This window comes from Salvelinus fontinalis, chromosome 25 (assembly GCF_029448725.1).
Source record: "Salvelinus fontinalis isolate EN_2023a chromosome 25, ASM2944872v1, whole genome shotgun sequence".
NCBI classification, from domain to species: Eukaryota; Metazoa; Chordata; class Actinopteri; order Salmoniformes; family Salmonidae; genus Salvelinus; species Salvelinus fontinalis.
This window is the reverse complement of record NC_074689.1, coordinates 22,234,150-22,249,423: the sequence shown is the minus strand read 5'-3', so window position 1 is coordinate 22,249,423 and position 15,274 is coordinate 22,234,150. Positions and strand designations below refer to the sequence as shown.

The 15,274-nt window shown below is 41.8% G+C and overlaps 1 protein-coding gene across 3 annotated transcripts in view; it reads left to right on the top strand.

Moving 5' to 3' along the window:
- Positions 1–15,274, top strand: part of LOC129822991 (protein AF-10-like) — an 82,746-nt gene that overhangs the window by 41,795 nt on the left and 25,677 nt on the right. For all 3 annotated transcript variants that reach the window (XM_055881629.1, XM_055881630.1, XM_055881631.1), the window contains one exon: positions 14,782–14,930. In XM_055881629.1, coding sequence (XP_055737604.1) covers positions 14,782–14,930 — 149 coding nt within the window. The remainder of the gene's footprint in view (positions 1–14,781; positions 14,931–15,274) is intronic.

Sequence of the window (15,274 nt, the reverse complement as noted above, 5' to 3'; positions counted from 1 at the left end):
AAGTCAGTTAACAAATTCTAATTTACAATGACGGCCTACCGAAGAACAGTGGGTTGTTCAGGGGGAGAATTACATATTTTTACCTTGTCAGCTTGGGGATTCGATCCAACAACCTTTCGGTTACTGGCCCAATGCTCTAACCACTAGGCTACCTGTTGTCTTGAGTGGCCCAGCCTGAGCCCGGACTTTAACCCGATCTAGAGAGACCTGAAAAAATCTGTGCAACGATGCTCCCCATCTAACCTGACAGAGCTTGAGAGGATCCGCACAGAAGAATGGGAGAAACTCCCCAAATACAGGTGTGCCAAGCTTGTAGCAACATACCAAAGAAGACTCGGGGCTGTGGTCGCTGCCAAAGGTGCTTCAACAAAGTACTGAGTAAAGTTATGAATACTTATGTAAATGTGATTGTTTCAGTTAATTTTATTAATAAATTAGCCAAAATGTCTAAACCTGTTTTTTCTTTGTCACTGTGATGTATTGTGTGTAGATTGATGAGGGGGGGGGAAACAATTTCGTAAATTTTAGAATAAGGCTGTAACGTAACAAAATGTGGAAAAGGTCAAGGGGTCTGAATACTTTCTGAATGCACTATATAGTGTAAGTCAAGATATTGTTTATAGGGAAAATACAAGCAGCATGTTTCATTGCGGCAAACACAACATTACAGTTGTAACTTAATTTGGCAAGAGAAGGCGGCTCAAGAGAATGAACAAAACACTTGTGAACCGGTTTAAGCCTTCTCAAAAGTTTTGGACAGGCTATATTGCAGCAATTGCCAAGAAAGGATAGTGCCTACCATACTCAACAAATGACCGCAATAGGCTAAGGATATTTATTTATTTATTTTACAACGGCCTACTTATAAGCCATCTTAAACTAAATACGGAGCACACAATTAAAAAGACATCAAGCTTAATGTAGCCAACAAATGTCTCAACGGAATGAAACAACACATTTTTCATATTTAAAGACTTGGTTTGGATTAATAAATAGGCCTACAATAATAACAATGATGTACAATAATAATAATAAAACAAATGTAAAATGTAATTTACAAAAGTAAATTCACAGTGCTTTATTAAAACATGTAATAGTCTACTATGATGGTATTGAAGAAATAAGTTGTTTCATCATCTTATGATGTTGTGATTCAAAGTATTTTAATGTGCAACCTAATCCAGTGATTGTAATGCATTTTGAGTAGACTGTACTATTGTTATATTTTACTGTTAAAATAGGGCTTCAGATATACAAAAAATAATAATTTAAACTTGAAAATAAATACAATTTCAATAAAGGTGAATTTGCCTGCATCTTTTTGTGCCATAATATCGTAGGCTACTTTATTTGGGGGTAATTCATCGCCTAAATAAGTGGAAACTAACTCTAAAGATAATACACATTGATTGATAGTAGCCATGTATTAATATAACAGTACATTTTAATGTCCAAAAATAACGTTGCAGTTGTAGCCTACCGCCCAATGAGGCCTATGCAATGCGCATTATGTGTGCTTCCTATATCACAGTTTATAAGAAATCCAGCTATGCCTTCCGGCGAACCATCAAACAGGCAAAGCGTCAATACTGGACCAAGATCAAATCCTACACACCAGCTCTGACACTCGTCGGATATGGCAGGGCTTGCAAACAATCACGGATTACAAAAGGAAACCCATTCGCAAGGTTTTCAGTGACACAAGCCTACCAGACGAGGTACATACCTTCTATGCTTGCTTGGAGGCTAGCAACACTCAACCATGCATGAGAGCAGCAGCTGTTCTAGACGACTGTGTGATCACGCTCTGCGTAGCAGATGTGAGTAACGCCTTTTAAGCAGGTTAACATTCACAAGAAGGATTACCAGGACGCATACTCTGAGTATGCGCTGACCAGTCTTCACTGACATTTTCAACCTCTCCCTGACCCAGTCTGTAATACCCATATGTTTCAAGCAGACCACCATAGTCCCTGTGGTCAAGAACGCCAAGGTAACCTTGACATAATGCCCCAACAGATCCACAGATGACACAATCTCTATTGCACTCCATACTGCCCTTTCCCTCCTGGACAAAAGGAACACCTATGTGAGAATGTGGTTTATTAACTACAGTTCAGCGTTCAACACCATAGTGCCCTCCAAGCTCATCACTAAGCTAAGGACCCTGGGATTAAACATCTTTCCTCTGCAACTGTATCCTGGACCTCCTGATGGGCCGCCTGCAGGTGGTGAGGGAAGGCAACAACGCATCTATCACGCTAACCCTCAACACGGGGGACCCTCGGGTGCGTGCTTAGTCCTTTCCTGTACTCCCTGTTCACCCACGACTGTGTGGCCTCACACTACTCCAACACCATTTAGTTTGCAGACGACGTAACAGAGTTAGGCCTGATCACCGACGACGATGAGACTGCCTACAGTGAGGAGGTCAGAGACTGCCTGGACAACAACCTCTCCCTCAGCGTCAACAAGACAAAGGAGCTGATTGAGGACTAAAGGAAACAGAGGGCCGATCGCGCCCTCATCCACATCGACGGGGCGGTAGTGGAACAGGTCGAGAGCTTTAGGATCATCGGTTTCACCATCACTAAGGAATGATCATGGTCCACACACACACCAACACAGTCGCGAAGAGGGCACGACAACGCCTTTTCCCCCTCTGGAGGCTGAAAAGATTTGTCATGGACCCTCAGATCCTCAAAAAGTTCTACAGCTGCACAACTGAGAGCATCTTGACTGGCTGCATCACCACTTGTTATGGCAGCTGCTTGGCATCCGACCACAAGGCGCTACAGAGGGTTGTGCCTACGGCTCAGTACATCACTGGGGCTGAGCTCCCTGACATCCAGGACCTCTAAACCAGGCGGTGTCAGAGAAGGGCCCTAAAAATTGTCAAAGATTATAGCCACCCAAGTCATAGACTGTTCTCTCTGCTACTGCACTGTAAGCAGTACCAATGCACCAAGTTAGGAACCAACAGGACCTTGAACCGTTTCTACCCCCAAGCCATAAAACTGCTACATAGTTAGTCCGGGTAGCTATTGGTTAACTATTTAACGATCTGCATTTGACCCTTTTTTGCACTAACTCTTTTGACTTGTTACATACGCTGCTGTAACTGTTTATTATCTATCCCGTTACCTAGTCACTATCCCTACCTATATGTACATATCTAGCTCAATTACCTTGAACCCCTGCACATGGACTCGGTACTGGTACTCTGTGTGTGTGTGTGTGTGTATATAGCCATGTTATCATTATTTATTGTATTTGTTCCTCGTGTTATTTCTCTTTTTACTCTGCATTGTTGGGAAAGGCCCGCTAGTAAGTATTTCACTGTTAGCCTACACCTGTTTTTTTACAAATAATGTAACAAATCAAATTTGTTTTGATTAGTTGCTATTGAGCTCATATTTGAGAGTTGAGAAATAAAAAGTATATCTACAGAAACTGAGAATATCCTCTCTCCATCTGTGACAACAAGATAGCTGTGTGTTCCCAGCAATTGGATGAAAAAATGTTATACAATCAGAACACTTCTTCCTCCCGGGAAAGGAGAGAGTGGCTCACTCAACACAGCAGCAGTCCCCAGCGAGACAGGGACAGTCAGGAAGACTCTTTCATTACAGGAATCATGAGGGTGATGTACTTCACTGTGTGACCAAATCATTATTTTTTTCTCCTAAAAATTAGGACGTTTTGAGTGAGGTGAATGAATGTGAAGCCCGCACCGATGCGACCAATACATTTTTAAAAATTGCACAGCCAAGTCACAGGGTCTCAAAATGTGGCTTAGTGGTCAGTCTGGAACCCTGCCTTGAAGGCTTCTCACTATAGGCATACTCTCTTTTTGTTTTAATTCAATGATTGTGTGTGTGAACGTGAGTGTTTGATGGATGGAGGTGAAATGGGGGTTAGATTTGGGCTGAGTTAATGTTTGATAGTACAGAGGGTGTGTGTGGGTTGAGGTTAATCAGTGCTGGTTAATGTCATCGGGAGGGCAGCTTGGGTTAAAGTGGTCTTCATGTTTTGCAGTACAGGCAGGACTCCAGCCGTCTGATCTGATGTTTGCTGCGGATCAGTGTAGTAGTATTTCTCCCTTGCTTAAAACTTCTTATGGCTGCAAGGCAAAGTGTTGAGTAGCCAGTGAAATCGTGCCCATTTCAAACGGCCTCCTACTCAAATCTTGCTCGTACAATATGAATATTATTATTATTTTTGGATAGAAAACACTTTCTAGTTTCTAAAACAGTTGGAATTATTTCTCTGAGTGAAACAGAAGTCCTTCGGCAGCACTTTTCCTGACCAGGAAGTGAAATGTCAGAAATCGATGCTCTTTTCAACTTGATGCCTATACATGGTCTTGACACTTAGGAGTCTGCTGACACTCTATACGCCTTCCTGTTGGTGTAAAGAGGATGTCAGAGAAGAAATTTTTGTGCTCATCTTGTTCTGTGGTGGAAAAAAAACTTTCTTTGACGTGACCGTCCACTTCCGGTACTCTGAAGGAAGTGGGATTGACTTCTGTTTTGCCTTTGTAACGAACGGCTAACATCTCCGGCTCGAATTTTTGTTGATACATGTGACCATATCATCGTAATGTATGTTTATTCAATATAGTTTAATCAGATTATTGAAACTTTATTCGGGAGTTTTGCCGTGTTCCGTCCTCTGACTGTGTTTACGTTGGAGAAATTTATGCCACTCGGCTAGTGCCAATGCTAATTGAAGAGGGAAATTTGCCATTCTGAATCGAAACAACGACTCATCTGGACAGAGGACACCTTCTTCAACATTCTGATGAAAGATCAGCAAAAGTAAGACCCATTTTATGATGTTATTTCATATATCTGTCGTGCATGTGAACTGGCCGTGGGCGCCCAATTGTGTCTGTCTATTGTGCTACGCTAATATAGCGATACATTTTGTTTTCGCTGTAAAACATTTAATAAATCGGAAATATTGTTTGGAATCACAAGATGCCTGTCTTTCAATTGCTGCAGACTATGTATTTTTCAGAAATGTTTTATGATGAGTAATTAGCTATTTGACGTTGGTGTCTGTAAATATTATGGCTGCTTTCGGTGCAATTTTGGATTGTAGCTGAAATGTAAACTATGGTTTATACATGAAATATGCACATTTTTCGAACAAAACATATGCTATACAATAAATATGTTATCAGACTGTCATCTGATGAATTTGTTTCTTGGTTAGTGGCTATTTATATCTTTATTTGGTCGAATTTGTGATAGCACCTGATGGAGTAAGAAACTGATGGAGTTAGAAAAGTTGTGTCTTTTGCTAACGTGGTTAGCTAATAGATTTACATATTTTGTCTTCCCTGTAAAACATTTTAAAAATCGGACATGTTGGCTTGATTCACAAGATGTGCACCTTTCATCTGGTGTCTTGGACTTGTTAATGTGTGAAAGTTAAATATATAAAAAAAAAAAAATAGATTTTGAATTTCGCGCCCTGCACTTTGAGCTGGATGTTGTCGTAAGTGTACCGGTGTCGGGCTGCCCCCGTAAAAGGTTAACCCTCTCTAAACCTGCATACATTTCTCCTGGAGAGACCTGATGACTGGAGACAACCACACACACACCAGGGTTTCCATTAGCTGGCAAAACAAATGTACGCCGTTAAGTAGAACTGCTGCGGCCAAAATGACCGGAAGAAAAAAAATGGAAATACCAGTCGATGCTAATACATTTCACCATCATGCTTATCGGTCTATAGGTTAACTTCTTATGGCTGGGGGCAGTTTTGAGTAGCTTGGATGAATAAGGTGCCCAGAGTAAACTGCCTGCTACTCAGGCCCAGAAGCTAAGATATGCATATTAGTAGTAGATTTGGATAGAAAACACTCTGAAGTTTCTAAAACTGTTTGAATGATATCTGAGAGTATAACAAAGTCATATGGCAGGCAAAAACTTGAGAAAAAAATCCAACCAGGAAGTGGGAAATCTAAGGTTTGTTGTTTTTCAAGTCATTGCCTATCCAATATACAGTGTCTATGGGGTCATATTGCACTTCCTAAGGATTCCACTAGATGTCAATAGTCTTTAGAACCTTGTTTCAGGCTTCTACTGTGAAGGATGAGGGAATGAGAGCTGATTGAGTCAGAGGTCTGGCAGAGTGCCACGAGCTCACTCAGGCACACTTCGGAATTCTCTGGTTGAAACATTATTGAAGATTTATGTTAAAAACATCCTAAAGATTGATTCTATACATCGTTTGACATGTTTCTACGAACTGTAATGGAATTGTTTTACTTTTCGTCTGGCCTGCGCGTCATGAATTTGGATTTTTGAACTAAACGCGCAAACAAAAAGGAGGTTTTTGGACATAAATTATGGACTTTATCGAACAAAACAAACATTTATTGTGGAACTGGGATTCCTGGGAGTGCATTCTAATGAAAATCATCAAAGGTAAGTGAATATTTATAATGCTATTTCTGACTTCTGTTGACTCCACAACATGGCGGGTACCTGTATGGCTTGTTTTTGTGTCTGAGTGCCGTACTCAGATTATTGCATGGTGTGCTTTTTCCACAAAGTTTTTTTGAAGTCTGACACAGTGGTTGCATTAAGGAGAAGTTTATCTAAAGTTCCATGTAAAACACTTGTATCTTTTATCAATGTTTATTATGAGTTTTTCTGTAATTTGATGTGGCTCTCTGCAAAATCACAGGATGTTTTGGAGGCAAAACATTACTGAACATAACACGGCAATACAAACTAAGATTTTGGGATATAAATATGAACTTTATCGAACAAAACATACATGTATTGTGTAACATGAAGTCCTATGACTATGAAGATCATCAAAGGTTAGTGATTCATTTTATCTCTTTCTGCTTTTTGTGACTCCTCTCTTTGGCTGGAAAAATGGTTGTGTTTTTCTGTGACTAGGTACTGACCTAACGTAATCAGATGGTGTGCTTTCGTCGTAAAGCCTTTTTGAAATCGGACTCTGTGGTGGGTTTAACAAGTTTATCTTTAAAATGGTGTAAAATACTTGTATGTTTGAGGAATTTTAATTATGAGATTTCTGTTGTTTGAATTTGGCACCCTGCACTTTCACTGGCTATTGTCAAGTCGATCCCGTTAACGTGATCTCAGCCGTAAGAAGTTATTAATGTGTATAATTTTGTGGAATTAAATTGGCCTGTGTATTTTCGTTAGTCATCATGCATTTTATTTTTCCAAAACAATTATCACACGCACAGCATACAGAGCCAATTTTGAGCTGGATTTCTACTGCAGCTTATCAGATGATTGTTGCTGGAGTAAAACATATGCTTTTATAAACCCATTCATTGCACAACCATTCTAAATGCAATCGCGTTAAAAAACGGTTTGGTGCATGATTTAAAAATAGCTATTTTTATTTCTCAACTGGTAATTGAAACCGCAAGCTCTGACCCATCTTTGCTATTTGGTGATTATTTTGGCGTTTATTTGTACTTTATATTCACAAAATGTATCTTCTATAATTTCTTATAACTAACAGGAACTTTTGAACATAAGATCAGCAGTTACCCCAATTCCGACTTTGACTCATCTGCCCTGGGCTCTTTCTGTAATTCCGACCCAATTTTCTGGGTATCCAAGAGGAAACACTGGCATTTGTGGCAAGAAAGGGGGAATCCTGCCAGGATTAAGGCGAAGGGAAAACCGGCCACCTCTTCCCTCCATTCTATTGGTCACTTGATAGTAAGATGGATAACGTTCGAACGCGGATTTGCTAACAACGGGACTCTCTAAACTGCAATATTCTCTGCTTTTCTGAAGCATGGGTTTTGGACAATGGCTATCCAATTGGATGGATTCTCCATTCACCGAGTGGACAGGACAGTAGAGGAAGGGGAGGCGCGGGCCTCTTCATCAACAACAATTGGTGTAATGACTCGAGCGCAGTGGTAATATTGACGCCGATTTTAGTTTGTCATCATTTAAACTCATTTCCAAACTTCCATCAACAAGTCTCCTTTGCCTCTCAAGCAAGCAAAGAAGGGCCTACCTTTTCCACCATTCTGAAAATCATATCATGACTCCGTACTCCTGCTTCCTGTTTACAGGCAGAAGCTCAAACGGGAAGCACCTGTGACTCGTGCCATTAAGAAATTAATCAGAGATTATGCGGCGGGTCGGTTTGCTAGCTCTGATTGGAATATGTTCCAAGACTCCCCTGATAACATCGACGTGCTAACCACCTCCGTCACCGGCTTCATAAGGAAATGCATCGGTGACGTTGTCCCTACTGTGAAGGTTCGCTGCTTCTCCAATCAAAAGCCCTGGATTAAGACCGAGGTTGGTGCTACGGTAAAGGACAGGGCTACCGCACACTGGGCCATCACAGACAACCCTGATGCAACTACTGAGAAAAGGAACAAGTACAGGAAGTTGGCTACGACCTCTGCAGAGTCATCAAATGGGCAAAAGGACAATATAGGAATAAAGTGGAGTCATATTTACGCAGGCTCCGAAGCCCATCCCATGTGGCAGGGGCTACAGTCCATTACGGATTACAAAAGAATACCCAGACCCTCTCTACCAGACAAACTCTACACATTTTATGCACGCTTCAACAATAACACCATACCGTGCGATGAGGGCCCTCACCGAAACCAGAGGACTGGATGATCTGGCAGACATATTCAGTCATTTTAAACCTCTCATTGTCCCACAGGGGTATTTGTGCTTTGTCCGCTCCTGTACTCCCTGTTCACCCTCAACGACAGTAAGATCAAGGAGTTGACCGTAGACTACAGGAAACGGGGGGCATGCAAGCCCCCATCCACATCGATGGGGCTGCAGTGTAGTGGGTCGATAGCTTCAAGTTCTCCTGGGTCCAAATCACTAAGTAGTGAAAATGGTTCACACGCACAGTTGTGAAGAAGGCGTGACAGCGCCTCTTCCCTCTCAGAAGGTTGAACAAGTTTGGCATGGGGCCTCAAATCCTCAAAGGTTCTGCAGCTGCACCATTGAGAGCATTTCGACTAGCTGCATCACTGCTTGGTATGGCAACAGCACCGCCTTCGATCACATGGCGCTACAGAGGGTGATGCAGACAGTCAAGTACATCACTGGGCCGAGCTCCCTGCAATCCAGGACCTCTATCAGGTGGTGTGAAAGGAAGGCCCGGAAAATTGTTAAGGACTCCAGCCACCGAAGCTATAGACTATTCTCTTTTCTTCCGCAAGGAATGTGGTACCGGTGGATCAAGTCTGACACAACAGGCTCCTGAACAGTTTCTATCCCCAAGCCATAAGACTGCTAAATAGATAACAAAATGGCTACACGGACTATCAAAGTTGATCCTTGTATTTATCTAGTAGCCTACAGGCAAACTCCGACCATGGAAACGTGGAGGCAGTTATTCATAGGCATCACGTGAGTTTCATGTTGGGGAAGCTTAAAATTGTTCCTACCATTTCCACTGTTCTTTGTGCCAGTTATGATTTTTATATGCGCATTGTCGTGGAACAGTTTCATTTCAATAATGTTTTAGTTTCTCAAAATCATTGTCACGTGGTTAATCATAGAAATTAAAATAAATCTCAAAAGTTGTCTACTATTGCGAGCTCACCAGCCTTCACCATATGATAGACCGCGAGGCCAGTGCTCAGACGCTAGCACTCATTCAACATTATCAGCACAGAGAAAACACACATGCTAATTTCTCACATTAGGCATGAAAAAATTGACAAATCTCGTAAATGATTGTTATGAAATAAACAAACTTGTTTCTCATAAGTGTAGCAGGTTGTGAACTCTGCAAACAGCGTTCCACTCCGAGAATGAGAAAGGTAAATGGCTCACTAATACAGGCATTAACAGAAATTTATGTAACCAAATAATGGGAATTAACGTTACATTTATTACTAGTGACATGTAAAGGGGAATTGATGTAAATAAAAATAAAATGAAACAATGAATGTGCACGAATTGGCGGGAGACAGCTGAGCCATTCTGGAGAGACTCGCCTATATATTTGACACACCCTTCCCTTCCCCTTCTTGTCTCAACATTTTAAATTATACTCAAGACACATTACCTTCACACGTTTTATGCTTTTCACTTAGTCGCAACTCAATAATTTAAAAGAAACTAATGATCCTTGATTCCTCTCAGGCTGTTATGCTTTCTGGTGAAGTATTTTGAAGTATTTTCTTTCTTTCTGTATAGACAGGAGTAATTATATAATTTTGGCATATGTATTTCCGTTTACTTCCCTATTGGACCACTATTTCTCTCCTGTTCTATTTGTTTTCATCAACCAGGGCCTAAAATGTACTTTTTGGTCCACCAGTCACTGTGGCAGGTAGATTAAAAAAATCTACCAGCCCAAATATTTTTTTGCCATAATTACTTTTAACAAAACAATTAATAAATAAAACAGATGACCATGCTTTGTAATGTTTCTATAACAAGACATGTATTAGTAGGAAGTAATGTGGTATATTGTTGAACTTCATTTACATTTTTTTGTGACCTCAGTCTTTTAATCAAAATATCAGAGCCAAAATGTTCAACTGCCCCTTTAAGGGTGGGAGGTTACCGTGGTAACAGGGCGATATGTGAGAGATTTGGGATCTGACTAGGGCGTCTCTTCGCTATCAGTTGAAGCAGCAAACTCAAACTAACATTTTGAAAAACATCCGAGCTTGTGAACAAAACAATGTAAATAGCCAAGAAACATGAGGACAAAGTCAAATTAGACCAACTTTTATGCCTGTGCACAGCGCCTCCAAAAATGAATTCATCAGCACTTCACTCAGTGAGCTCAGCTCCCCTGCCAGGCAGTGTTGTTGCGCGAGGTGGGACATAGGATTATAATTTATTTGTGCAATTAGCAGCTATGAAACAAAACAGCAGAAATAAAGCTACTGCAGTATTTTTCTAACTCTAATGTGCTTATGCTTGACTTTTGACAATTTTTATTTGCGAATGAAATGCTCGCACTGTAGGGCCCTGCAAGTTGACCATGCGCTAAAGGGACTGGTGAAATAGACATTCTTTCCCGCCAATGGCTAAATCTACCCGATTTTGGCGGGTGTTAATTGTATGCCCTGATATCAACTTTCTTTTGTTGTCCAGAAGCCACGGGCAGAATCCTAGTCATATTAGCAACCCGTCCTAGTTGTTGCATCTTTGGGTTCCTCCTCTTTCTAAGTTTCTAACACAAATGTTCATCTCTGTCATATATGGAACTTCTATCAGGTGTACTGTTTAGAAGGGTGTGTTTTCCCAGGTGCGCTATTCAGAATGCCGTTTTCCCAGGTGCGCTATTCAGAATGCCGTTTTCCCAGGTGCGCTATTCAGAATGCCGTTTTCCCAGGTGCGCTATTCAGAATGCCGTTTTCCCAGGTGCGCTATTCAGAATGGCGTTTTTCCCAGGTGCGCTATTCAGAATGCCGTTTTCCCAGGTGCGCTATTCAGAATGCCGTTTTCCCAGGTGCGCTATTCAGAATGCCGTTTTCCCAGGTGCGCTATTCAGAATGCCGTTTTTCCCAGGTGGGCTATTCAGAATGCCGTTTTCCCAGGTGCGCTATTCAGAATGCCGTTTTCCCAGGTGCGCTATTAAGAATGCCGTTTTCCCAGGTGCGCTATTAAGAATGCCGTTTTCCCAGGTGCGCTATTAAGAATGCCGTTTTCCCAGGTGCGCATTTCAGAATGCCGTTTTCCCAGGTGCGCTATTCAGAATGCCGTTTTCCCAGGTGCTCTATTCAGAATGCCGTTTTCCCAGGTGCGCTATTAAGAATGCCGTTTTCCCAGGTGCGCTATTAAGAATGCCGTTTTCCCAGGTGCGCTATTAAGAATGCCGTTTTCCCAGGTGCGCATTTCAGAATGCCGTTTTCCCAGGTGCGCTATTCAGAATGCCGTTTTCCCAGGTGCTCTATTCAGAATGCCGTTTTTCCCAGGTGCGCATTTCAGAATGCCGTTTTCCCAGGTGCGCTATTCAGAATGCCGTTTTCCCAGGTGCTCTATTCAGAATGCCGTTTTTCCCAGGTGCGCTATTCAGAATGCCGTTTTTCCCAGGTGCGCTATTCAGAATGCCGTTTTTCCCAGGTGCGCTATTCAGAATGCCGTTTTTCCCAGGTGCGCTATTCAGAATGTCGTTTTTCCCAGGTGCGCTATTCAGAATGCCGTATTCCCAGGTGCGTTATTCAGAATGCCGTTTTCCCAGGTGCGCTATTCAGAATGGATTTTTCCCCGGGTGCGCTATTTAGAATGGACTTTTCCCAGGTGCATTTTTGGCAAATGTTTGAAAATGATGTTTTATTGGCTGCTTCATTACATGTGTTGCATGTTCTGTTAAGATGCATTTTCATAATCTACATGTGATTTCTGTCATTCTGATCACCGTGGGTGGAAGCCCTAATGGGTTATGTACCCAATGCATATGGGTCCGGTAAATTTCTCACGTTGTCCGGCGCTGTATTTTCCTAGCGCAAACCCTGACACGCACACACATGTTATTGAAGGCTGAGACGTGGTGGGTCCCTGGCTTGAGGGGTTTCCAGGGGGGATATATGAAGGGGGTGAGGAAGGGTGATGTTGGTAAATCCTTATTGATCACTTTGATTGATTCCCGATTGGACAGTCCTACGCCAATGCAGCTGAGCTAATGGGGCTGGTCCACACTCACACAGAGCTATGTCTTACAATACTTGTGAGAACTGCTCTCCTTAACCCTAACTCCTTAACCTAGCCCATAGCCTAAAATTGTTTTTTAACAAGTGAGGACCGGCAAAATAGTTGCTTTACTATTCTTGTGAGGAATTCTGTTACTCAAATCAAATCAAACTTTATTTGTCACATGCGCCAAATACAACAAGTTTAGACCTTACTGTGAAATGCTTACTTACAAGCCCTTAACCAACAGTTCAGTTCAAGAAGAGTTAAGAAAATATTTACTAAGTAGACTAAAGTAAAAAATATCAAAAGTAACACAATAAAATCACAATAACGAGACTTAATACAGAGGGTACCGGTACCGAGTCAATGTGCGGGGTACAGGTTAGTCGAGGTAATTTCTACATGTAGGTATGGGTAAAGTGACTATGCATAGATAATAAACAGCGAGTAGCAGCAGTGTACAAATTCAATGTGGGGGTCAATGTAGATAGTCCGGTGGACATTTGATTAATTGTTCAGCAGTCTTATGGCTTGGGGGTAGAAGCTGTTAAGGAGCCTACTTGTGTATACTCACAAGTATAGTAAAACGTGAACACACACCCATCCATCCTTTATTCTGTGTTGTTGATGATTAACTAGGGTCCATAAAAGCATATTCACTACATGTGTTCCTGTGTTGACATGATAAATGTAACCCCACCGTTGATGTATTGGCCCAGTGGTAAATGGAGGCTAGCTTTGGGATATGGATATATGTAGGCTAGGCGTAGCAAAAGGGTAAGGGTAGCAATCTCTACCCCATTTTTAATTACAACACTGGCTTATTACTAATGTTAGATTTGTATATAATTTATGATGGCATCAGATTAAGTAGCATAATTTAGTCAGTTTTGTCTGATTTTAACAATAATATCTGGTAATTGTGGATTGTCTTGTCAACAATATTGTGTAGGTTAGGAGATGTGTTCTATTGTGTTTGTATGACCTGAGGAGCAGTCTTGGAGTTTCTGCAGTACATGATCTCTCGTTTTCCTTCGTTCTCCATCTTGCACTCTCATGCACAAAGCACTCTTGTTCCTCTAGTGAATATGTGCTGCCCACAGCCATTCAGCCCTTTGTAGGGTGAGGTGGGCCTCTCACTCCTCCCTAGGGGTCACGAAGGGGCAGGGGCAGAGTTTATACCGGTTAAGGGTGTGTGTGTGTGTGTGTGTGTGTGTGTGTGTGTGTGTGTGTGTGTGTGTGTGTGTGTGTGTGTGTGTGTGTGTGTGTGTGTGTGTGTGTGAAATCAGTAAAACAGCAGCAGCAACAACTTAACAGATAGAGGGCATGTGATGGGGGAGGTACATGAATATGAATGGAGCTTCCCCCCCTTTCCCCCAGTATGAAAAGCTGTGTGTATGTGTGTGATAGAACAATGTGTGAGTCATCAGATTTCTGCTTGTTATTCTGGGTCAGTGGCAGGACAGGCCTCCATCCACTGTGTGTTTTTAATATGTAGTTGTGTGTTTGTGTACAGCAGGGGTCGGCAACAGGCGCCGGTGGGCCAAATTTTTTATTTAGGAAATCTGTTCCCATTTACATTTAAGTCATTTAGCAGACGCTCTTATCCAGAGCGACTTACAAATTGGTGCATTCACCTTATGACATCCAGTGGAACAGCCACTTTACAATAGTGCATCTAAATCTTTTAAGGGGGGGGGGGGGGTCAGAAGGATTGCTTTATCCTATCCTATGTATTCACACGCATAAAAATAGACTGATTGTCTCAATCTACTTTAGGTATGAAATTATTTATTTTCAAAGGCAGTCACTTTTTTACCTAAGTTGTGATCAATTTGCAGTGTACAAATTATTACAATTTTGTTCCGGCCCCCTAACTATCTACTCTGACAAAAACCAGCCTGCGGCTGAATCTAGTTGCCCTGGTGTACAGGGTGCATGTGTGAGAATGTGTTTATTGTTGATTTGGTTCAGCCCACTCGTTCATGGTACCATACACACACTCACTACTGTACTGCACACAACTCATATAAACACGAGACAATAAAGATGAGTTTAATTTCATGATTATGAAAAAGGATGATAATAAAAGTTATGTTGATGACGGTGATGTCTCTCCTTGTAGGTGCGTTCTCCAGTTGTGACGTGTCGTCAGGGGTGGGACCTGCTCCTATGAGTGGAGCTAACTCTGAGTTGCAACAGCCGATGGCCTCCCTAGCTCCTCCCAGTCCCTTCACTGTCACAGCCCCCATGATCAACACGGTCTCCCCCCATGTGAGTACATAAACACACCACAGACACAGACTAGGCCCGTGCTGAACAGAGTCAGATCAACATTAATGTCAGAGACCTACTAGTTATATTAAGTTCAAATAGGTTTAGAAAAGGAAGAGAGAGGAGTTCTCAGGGCTGTGACGATCTTGGCATTTTGGATGATGGTTTATTGGGCAGCCAAATGGCAGCGATAACCTTTTGAATAGCTGAACATATATAGAGTACCAGTCAAAAGTTTGGACTCACCTACTCATTCAAGGGTTTTTCTTTATTTGTACAGTTTTCTACATTGTATAATAATAGTGAAGACATCAAAACAATGAAATAACACATGGAATCATGTA